This window comes from Hyperolius riggenbachi, chromosome 9 (genome assembly GCF_040937935.1).
Source record: "Hyperolius riggenbachi isolate aHypRig1 chromosome 9, aHypRig1.pri, whole genome shotgun sequence".
NCBI lineage: Eukaryota > Metazoa > Chordata > Amphibia > Anura > Hyperoliidae > Hyperolius > Hyperolius riggenbachi.
Window position 1 is genome coordinate 261,940,602 of NC_090654.1, and position 27,681 is coordinate 261,968,282.

At 43.8% G+C, this 27,681-nt stretch overlaps 1 protein-coding gene across 1 annotated transcript in view; it reads right to left on the reverse strand.

Moving 5' to 3' along the window:
• Nucleotides 1–1,618: 1,618 nt before the first annotated feature.
• Nucleotides 1,619–27,681, reverse strand: part of PPM1A (protein phosphatase, Mg2+/Mn2+ dependent 1A) — a 78,159-nt gene continuing 52,096 nt past the window's right edge. The window contains exons 4-6 of the mRNA XM_068254429.1: nt 25,086–25,197; nt 9,601–9,658; nt 1,619–2,527 (exon numbers count right to left, since the gene is read on the reverse strand). Coding sequence (XP_068110530.1) covers nt 2,498–2,527; nt 9,601–9,658; nt 25,086–25,197 — 200 coding nt within the window. The 3' untranslated portion in view covers nt 1,619–2,497. The remainder of the gene's footprint in view (nt 2,528–9,600; nt 9,659–25,085; nt 25,198–27,681) is intronic.

Consider the following 27,681-nt stretch of genomic DNA (forward strand, 5'->3'; position numbering starts at 1 on the left):
CCACAGACCTTTATGCCTTGGACCCACCAGCAGCACTTTTGATTTGAAAAGCTTTTGCTAATGTAATTATGTTATGGGTGTGATCCCACTTGAGGGACATTTTTTTTTTTTTAATATCCCTCATAGCATTACATTAGCAAGAGCTTTTCAAATCGCAAGTGCTTAGAAAAGCACTGCTAGTGGGTCCCAGGCCTTCGCATCCACTCACATGGGCAGTGACAACAGCTCAGGACAGAAGTCAACAGGAAACCAGTGATGTGCCTGCCAGCATGCTGCATGTAGGAGTCGCATTATACTGACAGCAGGAAGACCCGCCCAGTGTAGCAGAAGAAGTGGATTCTCTACTGAATGAGCCCTAATGGATTTGTAAAAAGGAAAAGTATAAGCAGGTCTTTAATACCAAAAAGTTAGCCACCGTCTGCTTTGCCAGCTGCCTACAAGTCTTAGCATGAGTAGATAAGTGCATTTTAAAGGAGAGCTCTGGAGTGTGAAAATGAAAGTGTTTAGGGACGCATTTATTGTTCTTGAAATTGTCATGCACAAGGCCTGGTTCACACTACAAGAGCTTTTTTTCCAGCTCTAGTGATTTGAAAAGCTCTTGCTAATGCAATGCTAGGGCTGATTTTTATCAAATCACATCGCTCCAGTGAGAGCAAACTCACAGCATTACATTAACAAGAGCTTTTAAAATCACAAAGCGCTTAGAAAAACCTCCAGCAGAGTGAACCAGCCCTAAATGAACTGTTTTTGCTCAACTCTGTCAAAGAGTGAGTTGGAATAGAAAGTTTAAAACTCCTGCAGTTCAGAAATAAGGCCCCGTTTCCACTTAGTGCGCTTCTATCCGCTTCTGTCTGCTTTTTATCAGCACATCAATGTTACAGATTGATACATGTTGCTGAAAAGCAAATGAAATAAAACGGGTACAAATTACAAATGAAACTCCTCGTGAAGGAGTACTGTGAAGGCGTTTGTGCCCCCCCCCCCCCCCCCCCCCAGACTCCTGAGATGTAAATCTGGCTTTGGCCATAGGGGGCTTTCGGAAAATTCCAAAATAAATGTAGACACATGTGGAAATTGACAGAGGCGTGAGGCTGAGACAGACACTTATTGCTGTATGCTCCATCCCCTATTGCCTGATGAAGTGTGGCCACACCTTCGAAACGCGTTGCCATGACCCTTTAGAGTGAGAGTGTGTATGTGTGTACTACTTGATAGAATATCAACATATTTTTGTGTCTGTTAGGAGGGGGCAAGTCCACCACTGCCTCCCCCATTTTTTTTATTTTTAGCTACTTTCATCCTTTTGGCGCCTCTGTTCATTTCCACATTGTTCAAGTCCACCCCTGGTGGAAGGGTGTTAACCCCTTGTTTCCAGATCTACAGAGAGCGACTTCTTAATCCTGAGTGGGGACAGGTCTAATCTCCCCACCTGCCCTTATAATGGTTGCCTTAGTGGTAACCCATGTTTGTATTACTTTACATACTTGCCTCTCATCACCCACATCAATCCAGTACATACTGCACTATACTGGGCTCTTGGTGTTTCTCTCGTTTTCTGGTTGCATATTTAGACACATGGTAGAGACTAAGGCAGACAAGGAAATTACTCCTTAATGAGTGTGTTTGTCAAATCAAGCTTTATTGATAAAATGGAATTCAGAGCTCTCTGTAGCAGCAACAGACCCAGCCAGTGTAGTAATAAAAAGAGGGAAAAGAAAAAACTACAACAAACCACACAAACTGATTACTCGTGAACAAATGTGAGTGTTTAATCTTGGTGTAGATTTGTTCTTAAAAAGACTGCGCTTTTCAGTCACTTCCTTATCAAAGATTTTTTTTTTAATTCATTTGCCATCCACTTATCAAATCTGACAGGATTGAAGGCTGTTTTTAGTCCAAGGAGAAGAGGAAAAAAAAGGGGGAAAGAGGGGGGGGGGGTAGAGGAATAATAACCACTGTACACTAATCTTACAATTCTATAAACAATTTACCAGGGACCCCAAGCTGGTTATGTTGCTGCTTTGTGTCCAATCTAATACCACCACATGAATGTATAGGGTTAGATTATTGGTTGCATCACATAACAAGCTAGATTTCCTATAACCTTTAGAGAGAGATTCGCGGTCCATAATTAAATATGACGATTTTGTACAAGGACAATTGCACTTTACAAAAAAGAAAAAAAAAAAAAATCATACAACAGAATTTTGCTGGAGTCTGATTTACAACATGTATTCTTTGAAAGTACTTTAACAGAAAATTCAATTTTACAAAAAAAAATAATATATATATGAAGAGAAAGTACTAGGGAACGCAGTACAATAGGGGCCGTAGTACTGTGGATTTAATTTTTTTATTGTTTTCATCAAACTCATCCACATCAATTTCCCTTCTTTAAATGAAAAAAAGGTTGAGGATGGATGCTAAGAAGGATCACTGAGGTTGGGCTGTATGTTCATTGAGGATGGATGTAAACTCCATTGCTAAACGGATACAGTTACCACATGTCGTCTGTTGACGCAGAATCCTTCAGGAACAAAGAGGAAGAAGACAAAAAAAAAAAAGTTAGGTTTTACCCACTTCTGGAATTTAAATATTTCATGAACACAAAGGCCTCAATTCTGGTAAGCTTAGCGTCCGCTTCACCGCATACACCATATTTTACCGCAGGCGGTAAAAACAGTTTGCTGTTCTGGTAGATTTTAGTCAATTTACTGCGTGCGGTAAATTACGTCATAAATTGGAGATATTTTCAGAGAATCTGAATTAGTACATATTAGCACAAAATTTTCGGATCAGTTTGAAAGGGCTGATTCACACTACGAGAGCTTATTAACCCCCTTAGTGGTATGCCCGACATGGTGTCAGGCATACCACCGGCTGTCCCCGGGAGTCCCCCAGTATAATCGTTTTAGATCGCATAGTTGTAATAGCTTCAGCTAGCAGTAGGCTAGCTAGCTAGCTAGCAGTGGTGGCATTACCCCCCCCTGGATCCAGCGATCGCGCAGCCTCCCGGCTCAGTCTCCGGTCTTCACTACGGGGAGGATCGGGTCTGCGCATGACCTCATGTTCGATCCTCCCCATAGAGAAGAGTGGAGCTGTCCGGGGAGGCTGCGCCGATCTCTGGATCCAGGCTAGGTAATTCTATTTAGCGGCGTTCAGAGGGATCAAAAGTAATCGGGGTATGACAGCCACCACTGCTAGCTACCCTACTGCTAGCTGAAGCTATTACAGCTATCCGATCGCTGGATCCAGGCTGGGTAATGTATCTAAATACATTACCCAGCCTGGATCCAGCGATCGGATAGCTGATCGGGGGTATCAAAAGTAATCTGGGTATGACAGCCACCACTGCTAGCTACCCTACTGCTAGCTGAAGCTATTACAGCTATCCGATCGCTGGATCCAGGCTGGGTAATGTATCTAAATACATTACCCAGCCTGGATCCAGCGATCGGATAGCTGATCGGGGGTATCAAAAGTAATCTGGGTATGACAGCCACCACTGCTAGCTACCCTGGTGCTAGCTGAAGCTATTACAACTATGCGATCTCAAAAAATTATACTGGGGGACTCTCGGCTGCAAACCCTCCTGAGCGGCTTAACGCTCAGGAGGTTAAACACCACAGATTTTAAAAGCTCTTGCTAATGCAATCCTATGGGAGATTTTTACAAAATCACATCGCTCCAGTGAGAACACACACACACATAGGATAACATTAGCAAGATCTTCTTAAATCACAAGCGCTTAGAAAAGCTCTTGTAGTGTGAACAGCCCTAAGACCTGTGTGTACCTGGCGGTAAAGTCAATTTAGTAGTGTTTAGTGGAGTTTCTATTCAGGCTGTGTAATAGGAAAGAATAGTAGAAAAAAAACTCCAAATATTTGCTGGATTTTTTGTTTTTTTTTTTAAATAAGGGATGCCAATAAATATACTTTTCATAGGTTGCTGTATAATGAAATACAGTAGTCTTTTTAAATGGAAAAACACAGTATAATTTATTTAAAAAGGTGTTTTTGCCCATAGGAAAGCATTGAATGCAAATCTCATGGGGTTCGCATACAGTAAGCAAAATGAGCATCCAGTTGTTGCACATTGGAAAACGCAGAGATATGTATTTTACTCTGCTGCCCATAGAATTCTATTGTGTGCAACATCCCATGCCTGTTCATGCACCCCTGAAAACCGTATGCCGTTCTGCCAGGTGCGCTCCCAGCCTGACACTCCTAGCTGCAGTAGTGTCTGAATCCCACACCTAAATCAAGCATGCAGCTAATATGGCTGCACTTTCATCACCTTAACCCATATTTATACTCATTCAGGGATGATGGCTAGTTTCACACTGCAGCTTTTCCTTGCACACACTGTATAGAAAGGATTGCAACACAACGAAGGGAAAATGTTGCATCAATCATTACAGATGGGATCTATACAAGTAAACATACAGAACATGAAAAGTATGCTTCACCCAAACTGTAAATGTGCACATCAGCAAAGCACAGCGCACCCATGTGAAGGTACCATTACAAAAGCGCATTGTGTTTGCTATGTAATTGCAACGTGTTAGTGTGAAATTAGCCTTAGGATCCGTTCCCACTCGGGTGATTAGCGGGTGTTTACCGCTATACGCCGAATCTCCTAGCACATTGTTAACTAAATGGCAGTGATCCCACTGCCGCGAATGCAAAACTCGCTACATGCAGCATTTTTTTTTTTGCGATTTTAGAGAGAGCACAATGCTAAGAAGCCTTAACTACAAATCGCTTTATATAAAAAAAAAAAAAAAAAAAAAAAAAAAAAAAATCGCAAGTGTACAGTGAAATTTACATGTTAATCGCATAAAAATCGCCCTTGCAAAACGCTAGCACTTATCGCTGCCGTTTTGCATTTGCAAGTGTGAATGGGCCCTCAGAGACACAGGATCAGCAGGACAGCCTGACTTATAAGGGGTGGAAAAGGCAGCCTTCACATCCCTCTCACTAGTGCCCCTTGTCTCTTCCATCACCAGGTGGCGCTGTTACGCTGACAAGGTCTCCTGTTCACGTCATGTGATCGGAACTCAGAAGACCTGTCAGGAGCTCAGAGCCACAGGTGGAGGAAGAGAAGAAGCCATCCGGAACAGGTAAATATAACTGCTCCCTGCCATCCGGCAGAGGTTTACATTGCACAGGAGTCTTCAAATGCTAATGGGTTAATACTTCTCCAGCCAAAACACGTTTGTATCCTATTTACTGCTGTCTGTGACCCGGCATGAGATAATTCCTTTCATTTCCCCTCCCTGTGACAACATGGGCTACACAAAACTCTGGGAATTGTTTAGGGTAGAGTCAGGCGTTGAGCATTTTCATCACATGGCTGAGAGGACAGAGCTGTAAGAAAACATCAATGATTGCTGTGTCATAGCTGCATCCCCTTGCCAATTCCAGCGACATCATGGGACTTGTCCTAGGATGACTGAACACTGCTAATAGAAGGAAAGAGGCCACACTTCCTGTTAGACGGAAGGTTTCAGTCTTAAAGGACATTTATCCGGACAGTAATACTTTTCATTAGCACTGCAGACTTTTACCATCATTGTGAGCCACAGAGAAGACCGTTTTGCTTTGCAAAATATGTGGCTTTATTCCCTAAAAATCTTTCGGTCAGTTTACCTATGGAAAATGTTATGGAAACGGGAGTGGCATTAGCAGTAGGGAGGAGTTCAACTTATGCAACCTTTTTCTGCTGTATGTGAAACCTGCAGAAACATTTGGTAATCCGCATTTCATATCAGTAGTGCATCCCCCCCCCCCCCCCCCCCCGACACACACTACTCTACACACACTGCTTGCAAAGGATCTAAAGAACATGCACTATTTGTATCATCCATCACCACTGAACTTGATCCTGCAGATGAGACTGTGGGTAAGGGGTGCTGTACAGATGCCCAGCTCTGATATACCAGAGTGAAGCATACTGTTGCTATGGGGCATGGAGGAAAGCTCACATTGGGACAAAGGGTAAACCAATACACTTGGGGGTCATTTTAAGATCTGGTGTGCTGGATCGAGCTTGGGGGGACAGTTCTACACACATCAGATTCTTGGCCAAGATGGTCACTTGGATAAGTATGTGGTTTATATGAAAAAAAGACAATAAAGACCACCATAAAGGTCATTCCTACAACTTATGGCACAGCCCTGTTAGCGCTCCACTGAGCTCTTCCACAGAAAGACGGATAAAGGGAAATAATTTGCAAAGTGTCCTCTGACTGTGCCAGTGATGGTAATAGTACACAGTACTAATGAAATGTAACATTTTCACAATAGATGCTGCCCTTTAATGATGGCTTAAAGCCCTGGCCCTGTCATTCTATATGATAAAGTCTAGCCATACAGAACGGTCACTTTCAATGGTACATGCATGCGGTCTAAGAATGCCCAGGCCTGTGCTTGCATGTGCCAATACCTTGGTTATATCTCAAGGTACATTTAAAGAAGGCCAAAAGCAACATTTTTGCTTACAAAACTCAAGCCAAACGAGCAGGATGAGTTCCCTTATATTTCATATAACAAAAAGAAAAATGCTATAAAAGGGAATTTTTTTTAAGTGACATTTAAAGTAAATCTTAAAGGGTACCTGAGACAGGGGAAAGAAAAAAAAATGACACCTGGGACTTTCTCCCCCTCCTAGATCATCATTGGCCCCTGCAAAGTCCTCCGGTCTGGGGCATACAGCTGGTCATACGCAGTACACCCCAGACTGGAGGACTTCGCGGGGCCAATCTAGGAGACGTAGAACGCCGACAATGGAGCGATCGGCGTGGAGGGGGCTGGAGGTATGTATATTTTTTCTCCACTGCCCATCTCAGGTTTACTTTAAAAAGGGGGAGCAAGTTCTTTTTTACTTACTTGGGACTTCTTACAGCCCCCCTTGCCCCCCTTACAGGTCCCAATTTACTCCTTGATGCTGCTGAGCATGTGCTCCTGGCCATGGTGCAAGATCAAGGAGGCACACTGCCGGGGCTATGCATGCGCAATAGCCCGCAACTGGTACAGTCCGCAAACCTTGTGAGGGCCGTAGTGGTGCAGACTTGGAAGAAACAGAGGAACCTCTTAAGACTACAGGGGCTGGAAGAAACTCCAGGTAAGTAAAATTTTACTTGTTCCCCCTTCTCAGGTACACTAAATAAACATGAGCAATATAAGTAATTTGTGAAGTCACCCGCCACAAGAAAAGAACTAAAAGCACAACAGGACGTGTCAAAAAGAGGGGAAGGGAGGCCAATTTTGAGGGTGCATATTGATTTGCCAATTCTACAACTTCCATGTTGAGGGGAAACATATTTTGAATACTATTACGGTACCAGATTATGGAAACTAGCTCTTATACTATGTAGAAGTGGTAAAATTGCTTTTAAAAATAAAGAAAACCCTGAGACCCCCCCCAACGAAGATGGGCTAGTCCAAAATCTGTCGGTAATGTCAGATTTTTTACTACTTACTGTAAGTGACAGCATTATTGGAGAAAAGTAATTTATGGCTCATTTTACTCTGGAAGAAACGGAATTCTTATTTGTATATATTTACATGTATTTAAAATTTTAAGATTTTTGTGACAGAGGTCCTTTAACAAATATCATGCAATTTATAAAAAAAATGTTGGATCGTGTACTTTGATATATTCAGATCAACTTGCTCAAGTTTGCATTAAATTTTCACATTAATCGCACAATATTTTCATCAGATGCGATCTTTCGACGCCACAGCGCAGTGTTCTTTGGTCGAATGGAACTGAAAATTCCATCGATCTGGGAGTTGGATTTCACAATCTTAGCTGAAGAGAGAAAAAGCCCTCATCGACCTGTTTATGGGAACAATCGATAATTACCTTCCGATTACTTTCGATTATAAAAAGTGCATCGAAAGATCGCATCTGATGAAAAAATTGTCACTCTAAAGGTGCCCATTAAAGGTACAATTAATGTTCTCCATTAGCGCATGTTGGCTTAGAAGAAGTTTAATTTTCCTGTCAGATCTATGGGTTGAATTGATAATTTCTGACAGGTCCATTCAGGCTTCCAAATCGATTTCATACCGAAGTGATCGGAAAAAAATTTCAGAAACCTGATCAGACCAGTCCAAAATCGATTTGACCTGCCGTGGCATTGTATGGAGTGGACCAAGCATTAGTATATAAGGAACAGACAAAGCTGCTTTTGGTTCAACATGGAAAAATACAAAATGAGGCCAAACCAGTATTTGCTGCTCAAAACTGCAATATTCAAAAAATTCCTAAAACCGCTCACCCAATATTATACAAAAATGTCATACAAAAATGTCAGCGGTATCACTCCCATTACATCAGAGATATACACGTTGGAAAATATGTCGCTATATTGGTGAGCAAAAGATCTCATCTACTGATGCATGTTCTAATCTGATTAGGAAATAAATGTAAAAAAAAAATGACATTTTTGTATTATTGGGCGAATGGTTTTAGTTTTTTTTTTTTTAAAGAGACTCCGTAACAAAAATTGCATCCTGTTTTTTATCATCCTACAAGTTCCAAAAGCTATTCTAATGTGTTCTGGCTTACTGCAGCACTTTCTACTATCACCATCTCTGTAATAAATCAACTTATCTCTCTCTTGTCAGCCTGTGTCTGGAAGGCTGCCAAGTTCTTCAGTGTTGTGGTTCTGCTATGAACTCCCCCTTCCAGGCCCCTCTCTGCACACTGCCTGTGTGTTATTTAGATTAGAGCAGCTTCTCTCTTATCTTTTACAAGCTGGATAAATCGTCCTCTGAGCTGGCTGGGCTTTCACATACTGAAGAATTACAGACAAGGGCAAAGCTGTTTGCAGGAGAAAAAAGAGCAGCCTGAAACTTCAGTGCATGAGAACTGCAGGGGGAAAGAAACACACAAATGAACTCTTGAGATTCAAAAGGAAGGCTGTATACAGCCTGCTTGTGTATGGGTGTATTTTCTATGTGTGGACATACTGTACATCAACCTACTTCCTGTTTTGGTGGCCATTTTATTTGTTTATAAACAAACTTTTTAAAACTGTTTTTAACCACTTTTAATGCGGCGGGGAGCGGCGAAATTGTGACAGAGGGTAATAGGAGAGGTCCCCTAACGCACTGGTATGTTTACTTTTGTGTGATTTTAACAATACAGATTCTCTTTAATATAGAATATTGCAGTTTTGACTGATTGTTACAATTAAAAAAAAAAAATCTGCCCAATGCACCATACACACCTATGTTCAATTTTCCCCAATCAAAATTGAAAGCTCAGAAAAAATGTATTGGAACTGTGCATCAAGTAATGGACAATCCATCAAACACACCATACAATTTTTGATAAAGTTGGTCTGAAATTTCCAATATGTCCAATCTCCCCAAAAAAATAAACACACACAAAAAATATATGGGAAATGTTATCAGATTTATCGAATACAAAGAAAAGCTCGATTTTTCGGGACAACCGATCAAAATTATCAAATTGGTAAAAATAGGATCTTTTCATTGTATGGTGTGTGGCCACCATTATGCAGAACTGGCCACATATGAGGTAAATTTAAAGGTCCCTGACAGAGGCAGAAGAAAGTATACTTACAGTGTCATCATTTCTATATGGATTCAGTCTGTTGTAAACTGCTTCAATCACACTTCGCCTAGATCAAATTGAAAACACAAATCATGACAAAACTTTTTAAAATCAATTAAAGAAAGAAAATGCAGCTATAAAGATTTCCGAGCATATACAGCAAAGCACAAACATCCTCCTCCCCTCCACCCCGCAGCATAGAAAAGACAAAGCCTCCAGACAGTGTCTTCTAGCCTTCCTGTAGCTCCTAGCAGCTTCCTGGCATCTCTCTTGTACGGCTCCCGGCATGTCACATGACTCGCGTCAGGCCTCATGACATGCCTGGAGCCGTGCACGGACACCGGCAAGCTGCTAGGAGCTACAGGAAGGATGGAAGATGCCGCCCGAAGGCTTGGTAAGTATGTTATACCCAACAACCCCCCCCCCAAAGCACTTATCCCCTCAGGCATGTCGATTGGTTGAGATGTCCGCTTGCCTGAATTCCGGATAACGGCGACTTTGCTGTATATGTCTGACCAGAGGGACGCTTTATGGAGATGAAGATTTCATTTTTCAGCATGACCTGGCACCTGCTCACAGTGCCAAAACCACTGGTAAATAGTTTACTGACCATGGTATTACTGTGCTCAATTGGCCTGCCAACTCTCCTGACCAGAACCCCATAGAGAATCTGTGGGATATTGTGAAGAGAAAGTTGAGAGACACCAGACCCAACACTCTGGATGAGCTTAAGGCCGCTATCGAAGCATCCTGGGCCTCCATAACACCTGAGCAATGCCACAGGCTGATTGCCTCCATGCCACGCCGCATTGAAGCAGTCATTTCTGCAAAAGGATTCCCGACCAATTATTGAGTGCATAACTGAACATAATTATTTGAAGGTTGACTTTTTTTGTTTTAAAAACACTTCTTTTATTGGTCGGATAAAATATGCTAATTTTTTGAGATAGGAAATTTGTTTTTTTTTATGAGCTGTATGCCAAAATCATCAATATTAAAACAATAAAAGGCTTGAACTAGTTCAGTTGTGTGTATTTGAATCTAAAATATATGAAAGTCTAATGTTTATCAGTACATTACAGAAAATAATGAACTTTATCACAGTATGCTAATTTTTTGAGAAGATCCTGTATGTGTTATTTTTATTTTTTATAAGACTGGAGTCCTAAAACTGTTTAATGCATTTGTGTAGAGAATTAATTTTAGCTATTGAGTTACCACCTTCCAAGCACTATTAGTTGTCACAAACAAGGCTCTGTTCCGGGGTTCACGAGAGTCTCTTAAAGGGAGCCTGAAGTGAGAGGGATATGGGGGCTGCCATATTTATTTCCTTTTAAACAATACCAGTTGCCTGGCATCCCTGCTAATCCTCTGCCTCTAATACCTTCTTACAACCTATAATACAGTCCCTGAACAAGCATGCAGCAGATCAGGTGTCTGACATTGTCACATCTGACAAGATTAGCTCCATGCTTGTTTCCGGGGTTTAGACACTACTGCAGCCAAATAGATCAGCAGAGCTGCCAGGCAACTGGTATGGTTTGAAAGGAAATATGGCAGCCTCCATATACTTCTTGCTTTAGGTTCCCTTTAACCTCCCTGGCGGTATGAATCATTTTCTCACTTTTTTTTTATTTATTTTTTTAGCATGTAGCTAGCCTAGCGCTAGCTACATGCTTCCCCCCTCCCGCGGCGTCCGCCCGTCCCCGGCGATCGCCGCCGCTTGCCCATAAGGAAATCTCCTTCTGAACGGGATTTCCTTGAGGGCTTCCCCCGTCGCCATGGCGACGAACGGAGTGACGTCATAGGGAATGCCGACCCACCCCATAGCGCAGCCTGGCGCCGATTGGCCAGGCTGTGCAAGGGGTATGCGGGGGGGGGGGGGGGGGATCCCATGTATCGCGGAGAGTAGCGGCGCATCGGCGGCAAAGTGCTAGCTGCGTGTTTGAAAAAAAAAAATGATGCAAATCGGCCCAGCAGGGCCTGAGCGGCACCCTCCGGCGGCTTACCCAGTGTCCAGCACGGGGTTACCGCTAAGGAGGTTAAGCTTTGTACACACTTGCCATGAAGTTTGGACGTCGTTAGTAGATCTGTCTGTGCCATCTGATAATTTTTACGAATGGCGGTGCAAGATTACTATACACGGCTTTATTTCCAGCGAGACCCACACAAAACACACCTTTTATTGTAGTTTGCTAGCTGGAACTGTGATAACATGAGAACTGTGATAACATGACGTCTGCAGGGACTTTTCTTTGTTAACCACTTAAGATCTCAGTCGTTTTCACTTTATGCATCTGAGCAATGTTCACCTCCTATTCATTAGCCTATAACTATCACTACTTATCACAATGAACTGATCTATATCTTGTTTTTTCCGCCACCAATTAGGCTTTCTTTGGGGGGTACATTTTGCTAAGAGCTATCTTACTGTAAATGCATTTTAACAGTAAGAATAAGAAAAAAAATGAAAAAAATTCATTTGTCAGTTTTCGGCCATTATAGTTTTAAAATAATACATGCCTCCATAATTAAAACCCACGTATTGTATTTGCCCATTTGTCACGGTTATTTCACCGTTTAAATTATGTCCCTATCACAATGGATCGCGACAATATTGTATTTGTAAATAAAAGAGCATTTTTTCTGTTTTGCATCCATCACTATTTACAAGCTTATAAAAAAAAAATAGAGTAATATTTCATCTTTACAGATATTTAAAAAGTTTAGACCCTTAGGTAAATGTGTGTTTTCGTTTTTTTTAAGTAATTTTTTTTTTTTATTAAACATTTTATGTGGGTATTTTTGTGAGGGTGGGATATAAATAGTGTTTTATTTGGGGAAATATTTGTGTATTGTAATGTTTTTTTACTTTTAGATGTAGTTTTACTTTTTGGCCACAAGATGGCAATCTTGAGTTTGTTTACAATGACGTCACTCTAAGCGTACAAAGTACGCTTAGAGGGACAAAGCGTCAGAAAAAGCGTAGCTTCAGAGAGAAGCTGTCGCTTTTTCAGCGGGGGAGAGGAATCAGTGATCGGGCACCATAGCCCGATACATTGATTCCTGGGCTACCAAATCCGCGGCCGGGAGTGCGCGTGCACGATCGGCCGCGGGAGTGCGCGCGGGCGATCGGCCGCGGGAGTGCGCGCGCGATCGGCCGCGGGAGTGCGCGAGTGCGCATGTCCTCCTTGACGTTTTTATACATCAAGGAGGACAAAGTGGTTAAGAACACTCTTCCCTTCAGTGTTACATAGGGGCAGTTCATATGTACAGGTATCCAACAGGCTTGGCTGATCTTTTGAACATCTCAAAACTGTGTCATGCCCATCCAAAAATGCAACAGACCTTTTCCATATAGACGGCATAATCATGTATCATAATTAGCTTAACCTCCTTGCCGGTTCAATTCCTCCGGCAAGGAGGCAGCGCAGGAGGTTTTTTTTTAGTAGTTTTTTTTTTTTTAAATCATGTAGCGAGCCGAGGGCTCGCTACATGATAGCCGCTGAGCGGCAGCATCCCCCCACCCACTCCGATCGCCTTCGGCGATCAGAGTATGCAGGAAATCCCGTTGAGAACGGGATTTCCTGCAGGGCTTCCCCGGTCGCCATGGCGACGGGGCGGGATGACGTCACCGACGTCGGGACGTCATAGGGAATCCCGATCCGCCCCTCAACGCTGCCTGGCACTGATTGGCCAGGCAGCGCAGGGGTCTGAGGCGGGGGGGAGCGGCCCGGCGCGGCGGATCGGCAGCGATCGGAAGTTACAAGCAGCTAGCAAAGGGCTAGCTACTTGTAACAAAAAAAAAAATTATGCAAATCGTCCCAGCGGGGCCTGAGCAATCCTCCTGCGCAGGTTACCCCGAACTGAGTTCGGGATAACCGGCAAGGAGGTTAATACTCAATGAATTTAGTTTTATTTGTACCTCAATGACAATTGCTACTGACTAATATTTAAAGGGGCACTACTGCGAAAAACTGTAAAATTTAAAATATGTGCAAACATACAAATAAGAGGTAGATTTTTTCCAAAGTAAAATGAGACATAAATTACTTTTCTCCTATGTTGCTGTCACTTACAGTAGGCAGGAGAAATCTGACAGAAGTGACAGGTTTTGGACTAGTCCATCTCTTTATAGGGGATTCTCAGGGATATATTTATTTTCAAAAGCACTTAGTGAATGACAGTTACTCTGTCCAACTGCCAAAAAACTGTGTAGGAAGCAGGCAGGCTGGCCAGTATCATTGCTTAAATCCTTTTTCGGGAATAGCTTTATAAAGAATAAAAAGCCTTGCTGAGATTCCCCTATGAAGAGATTGACTAGTCCAAAACCTGTCATTTCTGTCAGATTTCTACTGCCTACTGTAAGTGACAGCAACATAGGATAAAAGTAATTTATGGCTCATTTTACTCTGGAAAAAAATGTACTTATTTGTATAGGTTTGCACATATTTTAAATTTTACAGTTATTCACTGTAGTGCCCCTTTAACCTCCAATTTTCATTTCATTGTTTGTAACAGGTTAGCAGGGGCTTATTCAATTACATAATTTTCATTGTTCAAGGAACACTAATCGATTAACATGTTTTTTTTCAATTGAGATAGTAAATGTATAGGAAGTGCTGCTTTCAGCAATTCTGGAGCCATGAAGGGGGGGGGGGGGGGGGGGGTGAGGGGAGCTTTTGACTGATATTTAACATGAAAAGTAGGAAAATGGTTACACAGCTACTTAGACATTATTTGTAGATTTTAATTTTTGAAACACTTAGTTTAATAGTCTTCCTTTAAAAAGGTACTTGAAGGGAATTTGAAAAAAGTTAAATAGCCTGAACAGTGGGAAGCCTCTGGATATTCCAGATCCTCTTCCAATGCAGGGTTCCTCTATATCTACGCGACTCAAGTGAGTTGAATAGGTTTCTTCTGGCCGCAAGTTGTTGAGTGTATATAGATTGGGCATGCACAAGGACGGTCTGCGCATGCCCAATAGAACAAAGCTCTTATGCATGGAGGAAAAGGACTTTAACTGGGGCATGGCGAGCAGAGATGAGTGACATGAAATTACTTTCATTCGGCTCTCGTCCTCAATCAATGCAGCTGTGCGAGGGGGGGTGGGGGGTGAGGTTAAACTTACCCAGCATAAGTCTTCCTTCATCCGTCACATGGCGCCTCCCACGTTGTGTTCCAAGCCGCGTCACGTGACTACAAACACTTCCTCCTTCAACCCAGAAGAAGTGTTTGTAGTCATGTGATGCGGCTTGGAACGCAGCGTGGGAGGCGCCGTGGGACGGATGAAGGAAGACGTATGCTGGGTAAGTTTAACCTCCCCTTGCCCACCCGCATTAAGAGGATGAAATCCGAATGAAAGGCATTCAGACTTCATCCGAATACAATCTAGAGAGCATCAATAATGATGAGTTGGGCTGCACTCGTTCATGGCCAGCTGCACATCCAGAAGAAGAAGAGAGATCCTGCATTGGAAAATGCCCCCCCCCCCCCATAATGCTCTGATGAATTGCAGAATATTTCAGAGGTTCCACGTTAGGCCTAAACGTTAAATCGTTTTAAAGCCAAAATCACGATGAAAGAAACGACGATTCCGTGATAGTCAAAACGGCGTTTTTTCACGATATCCCGGCGCACTCAGCAGGTCCATTAGCCATTCTCCCGCTGTGCACAGCTTGCTGGTAAGTGCACAAGTAGCGGTGGCTCAGCGGGCCTCACTCCCGCCGGCTCACTCCTTCCTTACATCATCAGTTGAGCGGACGGCAGACACTACAGGCCTGTCGGTCAAGTTTGGCCAGTCAAGGCTTAGGACACATCCCTAACCCGTGTTGCATCGGGTATGGGTCGCCGCCCTGCTGTCAACCCGAAGCCTCTGCTCTGACGGTAATTAGAGCAGGACTGCAAGAAAATGATTGACAAGTCATTTTCTAGATTTATATCTTCTTTAAAAAAATGGGTCTGTAGTATTATACACCACTACGTTTATGGCTTTAGTATTATACACCACTACGTTTATTGCTTTAGTATTATACACCACTATGTTTATGGCTTTAGTATTATACACCACTACGTTTATGGCTTTAGTATTATACACCACTACGTTTATGGCTTTAGTATTATACACCACTACGTTTATGGCTTTAGTATTATACACCACTACGTTTATGGCTTTAGTATTATACACCACTACGTTTATGGCTTTCCTGGAGAAAGGTGGACATGCGGGCCCTATGTGTAAGGGAACATGGTGATAGTCCCTTCTCTCTGTCTTCTCCTCGGGGGTGGGGGGGGGGGGGGGGGGGAGGGTTGATTTTGCTTTTTGTATGAGTATGTAGGAGTGGTTGTACCGTTGATTTTTTAATCTTTATATGATTGCATGTATACTATGTTGACCTATAATGCACATGCCACTGAGGGCACCTCTAGCTGACTACCTATACTGGAGGCACCTATGCCTGGCTACCTATACTGATGCCCCTACACCTGACTTTGCATACTGGGAGCACCTATGCTTGGCTACCAATACTGATGCACCTACACCCGACTTCCTATACTGGGGGCACCTATACCTGGTTACCTACCTACCTAGACTGAGTCAGAGCGTTTTTTTGCACATTATGAATTTTTTGTGCTAAAGCTGGATTTGGAAAAAAAAATAGTGAATCAAACTCACGATTTCTGACAAAAATTGTGCAATTCAATCTTTACCTAAAAACATTCAGCCCTACTCCTTGTGGCTTACTCCTAATACATCCAGTGCTGCAAAACACATTCCCGTGTCCATCGAGGGGTTTATGTCTTGCTTCAGTTTCCAGTGCATAGCGTGGATTTTTCTTCCCAGAAGGGGAGGTGATATGCAGGACGGAGGCCTTTTAGACCCTGGAGTTGGAGGCTTGTTATTTATGGCCGTTTTGTGTTTAGTTGCATTCATGAATGCCATCCCGGTTTCCACACAGCCACATAGGTGGGTTGGAGGCTCGAGCTACCGCTCTTTTCTAGATTTGGTCCAGTTATATATGCATATCTTTGGATTACAATTAAGTATGGCCAGCAGTTACGACTATTTTTTTTGCTTATGCAATAAAGGCGCTATTTTTCGAGACTTAAATTGGTTGCATTGTCGATAGCGCATGCAAGATATCGGGCCGAAGTTTATTGGCCGGGTGCGTGGCAGGAACGGCGTGCAATTTCCCAATGATTGACGAAACCACGAAATCAACACCATGTAATGTAATGTCCCCTTCCCCAACGCCCCCTCCCCGTAAACATTATCCGGCCACGGCCTCCGCGCCTCTTACTAGGAAACCATGTGGGGCGTGCATGTATGCAGAAGAGGAGGATGCACCCGGAGCAGCGGTGGACAAGCCGAGGCTGCGGACCGCTAATGTATACGCTTTGGCACAGGACATTACATTAGGGGGCACAGCGGCGAGACAGCCCACAGAGCCGATTCTGGATCAATTTCAGCATGAAAATGATTGGGAATTGGCCTGTGGTGTATGGGCAGCTGACAGATCTCTCTCTCATCAGATTCAATAAGAGATTATTCTCTTGGACGAATTTTCCCATACATCGCTAGATCTATGGCTACCTTTACAGATAAACACCAAACTTCAAGTTTTTAGAATACATTTTTATACACAGAGCAGGCATTCTGCACCAACCTAAAGTGGCCAACAGAACACTGCACAAAGGTTTGTGGGTATTCAGTACAGGTCAAGGACCAGTAACAGTTTGTACAAATTTTGATGGCAACATTATGTAATGTTCACAAGTGACTACAATAATTCTAACATACCACTGTAGCTATCACATTGATTGAAGGGATGGACACAAGCCAGCCTCTCCAATGACAGGTGAGACTTACAGCTGTTGAAGTACAGATGTGGCAAATAATTCAGGCTTGCATTAAAATTGTATGAAGCTTGGGAATGGGCCAAATTCATTTCCTGCTGATTTTGACTGGCTCAGTTCCAAGCTGCACACAATATGCATCACACTGCATGCAGGCCAGAAATACCTGTATCTAATGGATCATCTCTACCGAAATATTAAAACGTACACACAGATCTCCCAGTCTCCTGTAAACTAAGAAACCTCAGCCTCTAGTCACTCTACTTTCTACATACAGGGCCTTTTCACTGCATGCCACACTATCTCGGTAAGCAATAGAGACTGACTGAGGAACAGGCAACGGCCTTGCTACCTTTCACTCTGTGTGAGATATCTGCCCATCTAAAGGCTGCCTTTCACCTACTCATGTTGCATACTGAACACCACCTTGAATTCTGTTGATTTTCCTGCACTTCTCTAAGCTCTCAGCACACTACAGGTTTACACCAAAAACAAAGCTATCCCATGGTATAAGCAAAGTACCATCTTACACTGTACCTGTTGGAGGGGATAGCTCAATAACCTTAAAGTGATACTAAAGCATAAAAAAAATCCTTATGGGATAATGAAGTGTATGTGTAGTACAGATGATCCTATACAATAAAGTGTCCCCGCGTCATCAACTGAATGGTTGTGTCCCTGGCTTTTTTGTACTGAGCATGTGCGCAGCCAGGGCAGTTAGGACACAGGGCCGGATCTGACAGTTTGCTGTGTGTGGTTCACAGAGGTTCTCATTGCATTGTGGGAAATAACAGCTTTTTCCAACTGCCAAGCAAGCAGCTCCTGTGTGCATATACTTCAGACAGTGGTGGGGAACGAGGAAGCGGGACGCGTATGTGCGCGCATTGCGGAGGGTAGCGGCTGTGAACTAGCGCCCGTTTATTAACGGCCAGGCCTTTTTACTAGTGTTTTTTATAATATTGCATCATTCTGCAAACCACACACTGTATTTCAACTATGAAAGAGCAGAGCTAATGCCCCCATTTGAACTCCCCTAAGAAACTGTATCTGAAGCTGTGCCTCACTGTTTATTTGATGTATAAGTGCTTCAGAAAATACGAACGTCTCAGACCCAAGTTGGGTTGGACAGCTCAGTTCTTTTGCATAGATAACTAAAATTTCTCAACACTTCCAGTACTGGAAATAATATGAGACTCTGTTCTTTGCTACTAATGTTTTATTTCTTAGCTGTATTACACATACAATTCATTTTATTGTAGCACAAGTTTATTTAAAAAGAGCCCAAGGTGCCCACTCCCACCCTAAAAAAGTAGGCTACCTGATCCGCAGGGCTGAGTATCAGGTAGCCACAAAAACCGCCGCTCCTGTGGGCCGCAATGGCTCACTTTCACTTGTGTGACCTCTGGGTCACGACGCTGCACAGAGTGACTGTTGTCTCTCATAGCGTGCAGGGAGGCGGGGGATCGGCAGGGGGCGCGGCCAGGAAGAGATGGCTGCCCAATGACAGCTCAGGAAACCCTGTAGGAACATTTTAAACAAGGAATTCCTCTCCCATGCTTACCTTCAAGTTGGCGACAAATCTTGTCGCTAAACTCAGGGGGCTATAGCGCAGCGGTGGTGGTGGGGGGGGGGGGGGGGGCAGTGAGCGGCAGCGTGGGGACACAGAGGCATGTCATTAGGCAGAGAACCTGGCTCTGCATCCCATCTGCCTCGGGTTCTCTTTATATGTGAGACAAATCAATAATAAAGGTGCACTGCATTACGGATCGCAAACCCATGTTTAATTACTGCCATGTTTGCCATCATTCTGTGCTAATTCAGAGAATTTGCCATATCAACTACAGAGCTTTGGGGGGGGGGGGGGGGGGGGGAAGGGATGTCTGACGAGGAAGCAAAGGTTGGGGAAAATTATTACTAGATCACATAAATACATGTGTGCTGGCTTAACTTGTTCTCATGATCATCTGTACTGGTTGTACTGTATTTAAAGGGAACTAGAGACGAAACAGCCTTGTGTATTTTACCATATATATCAGTAAGAACATTAGAGAAAACACTTACCATGCTCTCTGTTTCATCCTCACTGCTAAAAGTGTTATCAGCTGTGATAAGAATCCTGGACTGAGAATTCAGTCTGGCTTTGCAGGGAAGAATTATAGCTGAGTCTTTATAGCAGAGCCACAAGGGGGAAGGCTTGGGCTTGAAAAGACACCAGAGAAGACAGACTCAGCTATAATCTTTCCGTTGCAGAGCTAGACTGTGTGCTCAGTCAGGGATTCTTATCAGAGGTGATAACAGTCAGATTAAACCAGGGCTGTGGAGACGGTCCAAAAATCCTCCGACTCAGTTTAGGATTCCACCGACTCCGACTCCTCTAATTTGCATATTACAATTTTGTTGACTAACAGTATGTAACGTGAAATTCGTCTCTTAACTGCCAACGCTAAGGAATTTTACAAGACAACTGAAGTGAGAAGGATATGTAGACTACTATATTTATTCCCTTTAGACTAAAACTAGTCCTTGGTAAGCGTACTTGTAAAAAGGTACAGACCGGAACAAAGAACATCTATCAGGCCCTAGGCAATGTAACTGTGGGTACATGTAAGAGTGAGGTGCAGGTACTCTGCAGGGGAATGAGGAGATTCTTCCTCTATTACACATTCTTCTTGCACAATCTGAACAAGGTTCATGGGTGACAGACAACACCTCTGTTCAATGTGCACAACATTCTCAGTTGACTCCCTGCAGCTCTGTGGGGAGTGCATATGTAGAGTATAGTACTACGGTGTACCAAAGTAAACCCGAGACAAATGAAATTAAAGTTTTATACATCCTGGGTCTTCCTCCAGCCCCCTTCAGGCTAATCAGTCCCTCGCTGTCCTCCTTCGCCACCTGGATCTTCTGCTATGAGTCCAGGTACTTGAGCCAGTCTGGTGTAGTGTGCATGCACACACTCCGCCGCCGGGGGCGTACTACACCTGCGCAGCACTATTGCGCAGGTGCAGAATGCTCCTGGCTGTGGAAGCGGCACGTAGCCAGACTGCTCTGACTGGCTGAATTACCGGGACTCATAGCAGAAGATCCAGGTGGTGGAGGACAGCGAGGGACTGATTAGCCTGAAGGGGGTTGAAAGAAGCCCCAGGTATGTACAACACTTTTCATCAGTCTCAGGTACCCTTTAACCACCCTGGCGTTCTGATAAGATCGCCAGGGAGGCTGTGGGAGGGTTTTTTTTTAATAAAAAAAAAAACTATTTCATGCAGCCAACTGAAAGTTGGCTGCATGAAAGCCCACTAGAGGGCGCTCCGGAGGCGTTCTTCCGATCGCCTCCGGCGCCCAGAATAAACAAGGAAGGCCGCAATGAGCGGCCTTCCTTGTTTTGCTTAGATCGTCGCCATAGCGACGAGCGGAGTGACGTCATGGACGTCCTGACGTCAGCCGCCTCCGATCCAGCCCTTAGCGCTGGCCGGAACTTTTTGTTCCGGCTACGCTGGGCTCAGGCGGCTGGGGGGACCCTCTTTCGCCGCTGCTCGCGGCGGATCGCCGCAGAACGGCGGCGATCAGGCAGCACACGCGGCTGGCAAAGTGCCGGCTGCGTGTGCTGCACTTTATTTGAAGAAAATCGGCCCAGCAGGGCCTGAGCGGCAGCCTCCGGCGGTGATGGACGAGCTGAGCTCGTCCATACCGCCAGGCTGGTTAATTTGTAGTCACCAAACCAAATTTTAACAACATATCAAATTATTTGATTCCTCTTTGCATGAATCAGCATCAACGCAGAATTATTTCCATCTCATTGACCATCTCTATTAGTGACACGGCTACACATCAGGCTTTATTCTTACAGCATAGACGTTATTTAGTATATAAGAGATTCCTGTGTCATATATACAGTCACAATCAGATGTGTATATCTGACTTTAAAAATACGGGGACTGCTTTATTGAAGCAGCACAAGTAACTCATTTTGATTGGTTTATTTCATTTTTGTGGACTGAGCACAGCTATTACTGTATATATACTGTATATATACACATTATTTTTAATGACTTATCTGAGAAATAGAACATTTTATCATATTTTCTATTATAATTACAGTTCCAAATTCATTAGGGAGTCTGAGCATTTTTTCCCGACTCCAGGCACCCAAAATTGCTCCGACTCCACAACTCCGGATTAAACAGAGAACAATGAAACAGAGCAGATTAGGTGTTTACTGTCATGTTCCCACTGATTTATAAGGTTAAATACAAGAGGGTGCTTCATCTCTGGTTCTTTTTAACACTGACTTTTATACAGCCAGTCATTTCTGGACCACCTAAACTGAGGGCTGAGTACATCAAATTTAAAGGGACTCTGAGCTCACCCAAAAAAAGAAAGTTGTACTCAACAGGGGCTTTCTCCAGCCCAGTGCTGGTCGGGAGATCCCACGCCGGCGTCCTGGCTCCTCTCCTTCTCCCCGCTCCGGAATGGCTGACAGGCCGCAGCCCGGGCGACACTCGGCAGAGTGTCGGGCTGCTCCTTCCACGTATGACGCGGCTGACGTCACACGCCGGCCGCCTCGCGTCATCACGGCGGCCAGCGTAACAGTACTGCGCATGCGCGATTAAAGCGTGAATGCGCAGTACTTTCACGCCGGCCACCGTGATGACGCGAGGCGGCCGGCGTGTGACGTCAGCCCCCTTCAGGCTAATCAGTCCCTCGCTGTCCTCCTTCGCCACCTGGATCTTCTGCTATGAGTCCAGGTACTTGAGCCAGTCTGGTGTAGTGTGCATGCACACACTCCGCCGCCGGGGGCGTACTACACCTGCGCAGCACTATTGCGCAGGTGCAGAATGCTCCTGGCTGTGGAAGCGGCACGTAGCCAGACTGCTCTGACTGGCTGAATTACCGGGACTCATAGCAGAAGATCCAGGTGGTGGAGGACAGCGAGGGACTGATTAGCCTGAAGGGGGTTGAAAGAAGCCCCAGGTATGTACAACACTTTTCATCAGTCTCAGGTACCCTTTAACCACCCTGGCGTTCTGATAAGATCGCCAGGGAGGCTGTGGGAGGGTTTTTTTTTAATAAAAAAAAAAACTATTTCATGCAGCCAACTGAAAGTTGGCTGCATGAAAGCCCACTAGAGGGCGCTCCGGAGGCGTTCTTCCGATCGCCTCCGGCGCCCAGAATAAACAAGGAAGGCCGCAATGAGCGGCCTTCCTTGTTTTGCTTAGATCGTCGCCATAGCGACGAGCGGAGTGACGTCATGGACGTCCTGACGTCAGCCGCCTCCGATCCAGCCCTTAGCGCTGGCCGGAACTTTTTGTTCCGGCTACGCTGGGCTCAGGCGGCTGGGGGGACCCTCTTTCGCCGCTGCTCGCGGCGGATCGCCGCAGAACGGCGGCGATCAGGCAGCACACGCGGCTGGCAAAGTGCCGGCTGCGTGTGCTGCACTTTATTTGAAGAAAATCGGCCCAGCAGGGCCTGAGCGGCAGCCTCCGGCGGTGATGGACGAGCTGAGCTCGTCCATACCGCCAGGCTGGTTAATTTGTAGTCACCAAACCAAATTTTAACAACATATCAAATTATTTGATTCCTCTTTGCATGAATCAGCATCAACGCAGAATTATTTCCATCTCATTGACCATCTCTATTAGTGACACGGCTACACATCAGGCTTTATTCTTACAGCATAGACGTTATTTAGTATATAAGAGATTCCTGTGTCATATATACAGTCACAATCAGATGTGTATATCTGACTTTAAAAATACGGGGACTGCTTTATTGAAGCAGCACAAGTAACTCATTTTGATTGGTTTATTTCATTTTTGTGGACTGAGCACAGCTATTACTGTATATATACTGTATATATACACATTATTTTTAATGACTTATCTGAGAAATAGAACATTTTATCATATTTTCTATTATAATTACAGTTCCAAATTCATTAGGGAGTCTGAGCATTTTTTCCCGACTCCAGGCACCCAAAATTGCTCCGACTCCACAACTCCGGATTAAACAGAGAACAATGAAACAGAGCAGATTAGGTGTTTACTGTCATGTTCCCACTGATTTATAAGGTTAAATACAAGAGGGTGCTTCATCTCTGGTTCTTTTTAACACTGACTTTTATACAGCCAGTCATTTCTGGACCACCTAAACTGAGGGCTGAGTACATCAAATTTAAAGGGACTCTGAGCTCACCCAAAAAAAGAAAGTTGTACTCAACAGGGGCTTTCTCCAGCCCAGTGCTGGTCGGGAGGTCCCACGCCGGCGTCCTGGCTCCTCTCCTTCTCCCCGCTCCGGAATGGCTGACAGGCCGCAGCCCGGGCGACACTCGGCAGAGTGTCGGGCTGCTCCTTCCACGTATGACGCGGCTGACGTCACACGCCGGCCGCCTCGCGTCATCACGGCGGCCAGCGTAACAGTACTGCGCATGCGCGATTAAAGCGTGAATGCGCAGTACTTTCACGCCGGCCACCGTGATGACGCGAGGCGGCCGGCGTGTGACGTCAGCCGCGTCATACGCGGAAGGAGCAGCCCGACACTCTGCCGAGTGTCGCCCGGGCTGCGGCCTGTCAGCCATTCCGGAGCGGGGAGAAGGAGAGGAGCCAGGACGCCGGCGTGGGACCTCCCGACCAGCACTGGGCTGGAGAAAGCCCCTGGTGAGTACAACTTTCTTTTTTTGGGTGAGCTCGGAGTCCCTTTAAGTGTTCTAAGAAAAGGAGTCCTCTAGTGCCTTATACATTCCATGTTACATCTGTTTGCTTGACCACAAGTCAAAGTACCACATCTAGTAATTGGCAGACCCTCTCCAGGAACAAAGGAAAACACTGTAAAGGTGTGAAAAGACCACTAGATAGGTACAATGGAAATTTTGTCCAAATCCCTTTATGTGGCATATGGGAGCGTAAAGTGTGTAAGTCAATTTATTAACACAACTGCCCTCAAACAAAATGCAGTCTTAAAATATTCAATATAAGGGGTTACATGAAAATGTGCACATAGCAGGCAACAAGGTGGGATGCGGAGACAGAAACACGGTCACAAACAGTATCTGTGGCAACGAGGGAAGTGTTAGGGGATTTAATAAAAAAAAAAAAAAAAAACAGCACAGGGACAAAATATAGGAACACCAAAATGCAGTATTCATTATTAAATGGAGAAAGCTCAAATAAAAGTGAGGGGGGGGGGGGGGGGCTTTAAGAACAAAAGGGGGCAAACCACTTTGCACAACACGTAGCGGAACATGCTACACACACAAATGCCACAGTTAAAAATAATAAGTTTCTAAGCGGGTGACCAGCAGCCCTGTGGTTGGTTCGCAGCCACAGCGCTATTAGAGCAGGATAAGTCCTGCCCATTGCTTTTGAACCTGCTAGCCCATTGGTGAAGCCAAGGGAAGAGGAGGAGCAAGGAAAGCCCTCATGGTTCTGTGAAGAACCAGCTTCCTGCAGTTCATAAGTTATTTCATTTGTGCTAGTGACATAAGGGGATTATGAAGGCTAGCAGGTCATAGCTTACTTTTGAATTTTAAAAAATGATCATCATGGTAAAATGATGTAGTTATTTAAACTTATTCATTTTAAATGTGGCATATTTACGTCTATGTAATTAAAACAAGTCATAAAACGCTGAGGTTGACTCACTTGCTTGCCAATTCACCCCCAGGTGGGAGGTTAGGGATGGTCTCAGTGGCTAACGTACGCATCACGTGGACTAAGTCTGGTACACCTTCTTCACCCTGCTTCTTTATGATCTCTAGGAATCAGAAGTACTTGTTTTGTAAGTGCTGTTCAAATTCAGCCAACAGTGTATAGTAGTACATCGTCACCAATATTTTTAAAATCACATTGGAATGTCATTATAGAAAAAAAAAAAAAAAAAAAAAGGATTTGGAACGGACAACAAACTTTCTTTTGGACAGAATTCAGAAGTTAAGCAAGCTTCAATTTATCACGAATACAAAAACAGGAGTGACATGCTTTGCAGACTGCAGTTTTTGGGTTATGTAACCTACTGATCTTAACATTCAGACCACCCACACCTAAATATCACTGACATTGGAGCCAATGAACACACCCAAACCAACTAATAGATAACTTTTTTTTTTTTTTTTGAATAAAATGCAAAGATCTCATATGGTTTGCCAAATTATTTTATTGTAACATAACATCTAAAATCAGGTCTACAAGAGTTTCTTTTCTAAAATTAAAGCTATACAAAAATAAAAAGGAAATTTTTTCTCTAGACAATTTACATCCTTAAAAGTAGAATACAAATCACATGACTCCACTAAACCAATACATTAGTAGAGTAAATCTAAGGATACAATCTGCAGATTACAGAACACAATTAAAATAGGTATTGCCAAAAAGAAAAATTGTCATGACTACCAGGTTATTCCCCCAAATCACACATTTCGATTATTGACACAAAAAAGTTGTTAACATTTGAGAAAGGGGAACTCATGCTGACAAAATGATTAACATTGCCAAAACATTTTGCCATGTATACATTGAGGTATACATTGAGAAGGTAAGGGTAGGATCAGCAAATGTAACCGCTTACTTCTTACTGTCTGATTATATAAAAGTAGAGAGAGACGCCTATTCTTTACCAAGACAGCCAACTAATTACCATTCATCTGCCAGGCATGCAAAGTGGGAACAAATGGTTAGCCAAATTAACTATTTAAATCTGAAGTTCCACACCACAGAAACACCAAGGCGCTAGCTGTGACATGCACTACAGCCCCCATACTCACACGTGCAAATAGCCCAACAACCTTCCCACCATCACCACCCAGTCTGATCACTTTGGGCTTGAGTGCAAACATATAGGCCTCAATTCACTAAGCTTTATCAAACACTTTATCGAACGTTTGATAATTTACCTCATGAGTAAAATCTAATTTTGAATTCACTAAGGTGTTATAGGTTTATTGACCATTTTAATCGATAAAACATTTGATAAATCTATAACACCTCAGTGAATTCAAAATTAGATTTTACTCATGAGGTAAATTATCAAATGTTCGATAAAGTGTTTGATAAAGCTTAGTGAATTGAGGCCATAGAGTGGTATTTTCGTGAGGGGTGCCAGCAGCTGTCAGCATTTTCAGAATTGATTATGTAGTGATTACCAAAAATGTGGCCAATATGCAAATACTGGTTTAAAACTAAGACTTAAACGCAGAACTTCATCTTTGCTCTAAATAAGCAACAGCATGATAGCCTTTAAAGAAAATCATTTTTACGTTACAACTTATAGCACTCCTACAGAGATCTTATAGCATTAGCCTCCTGGAATTCCTAGGAGCACAGAAAGGGTTAATCCCCAGTGTTTACATATCAGTACAGAATGGCAGCACAATGTAGACACAGCTGACAGCCCTGAATTACACTTGCTGATTACTTGCTAATAAGTGGGAATTAGATAGGCTATTCTCTGCAAACACATGGGGAATTTCTCAGCAACTATATGTGCTTTCCTTGTCTGCTGTGAAAGAGTTTAGGTCCGCTTTAACAGGAACCAGAATTTTTTTGGGGGCCAATCTGAAAGTATATTGGCAATTTCAGAAACTGAATAGGCCCTGCAGATTCCCATGGCTGTGTATTATGGTATACTTTGTAAAGGATAATTTCTGCCATACCTTCCAGCTGCAACCACATGCAATGGAGGACTGGGGGCCGCAAGAGCCTACACTGTTAACGTATCCGCGTGTGCTCCTTCCATGCTGCGCTGCCTATTACTGTGCATATATGCGATGTCCATTCTATTGAACCAAATTAAGAGTCTAAAGCTAACTCAATAGCGCCAACCAGTGATCAGAATGGCAACCGGCGCTTCTTGCAACAGTGGCAGCTTTTGCGCTCACTAGGTATAAAATTAACCCATTCTTTAACCTGGCAGCAAAGTTGCCTCATTGAGACTTCTATCCATTAACCTGTCATAATCAACTAATGCCATAGCTGTAACTTCCATGGTAACTCTTGGTGCACTCCCAATCACACAATGCTGATATCTATACTTTCTATGATGGTAAAAGGAGTCAATCCACCAAGCTAAACAACCATGCGTTTCACAAACTGCATTGTGATGTTCAGTCACCTCACTGACACGGGTGCCCTACTACCTGAAACTAGTATACAGAGTAAAGCCTTGTATACATGCTTTGATTGATCTCTGCCGAAGCTGCTTTCAGCAGCTCCCGATCCCCATTGATATGCCGGCGAGCGATCA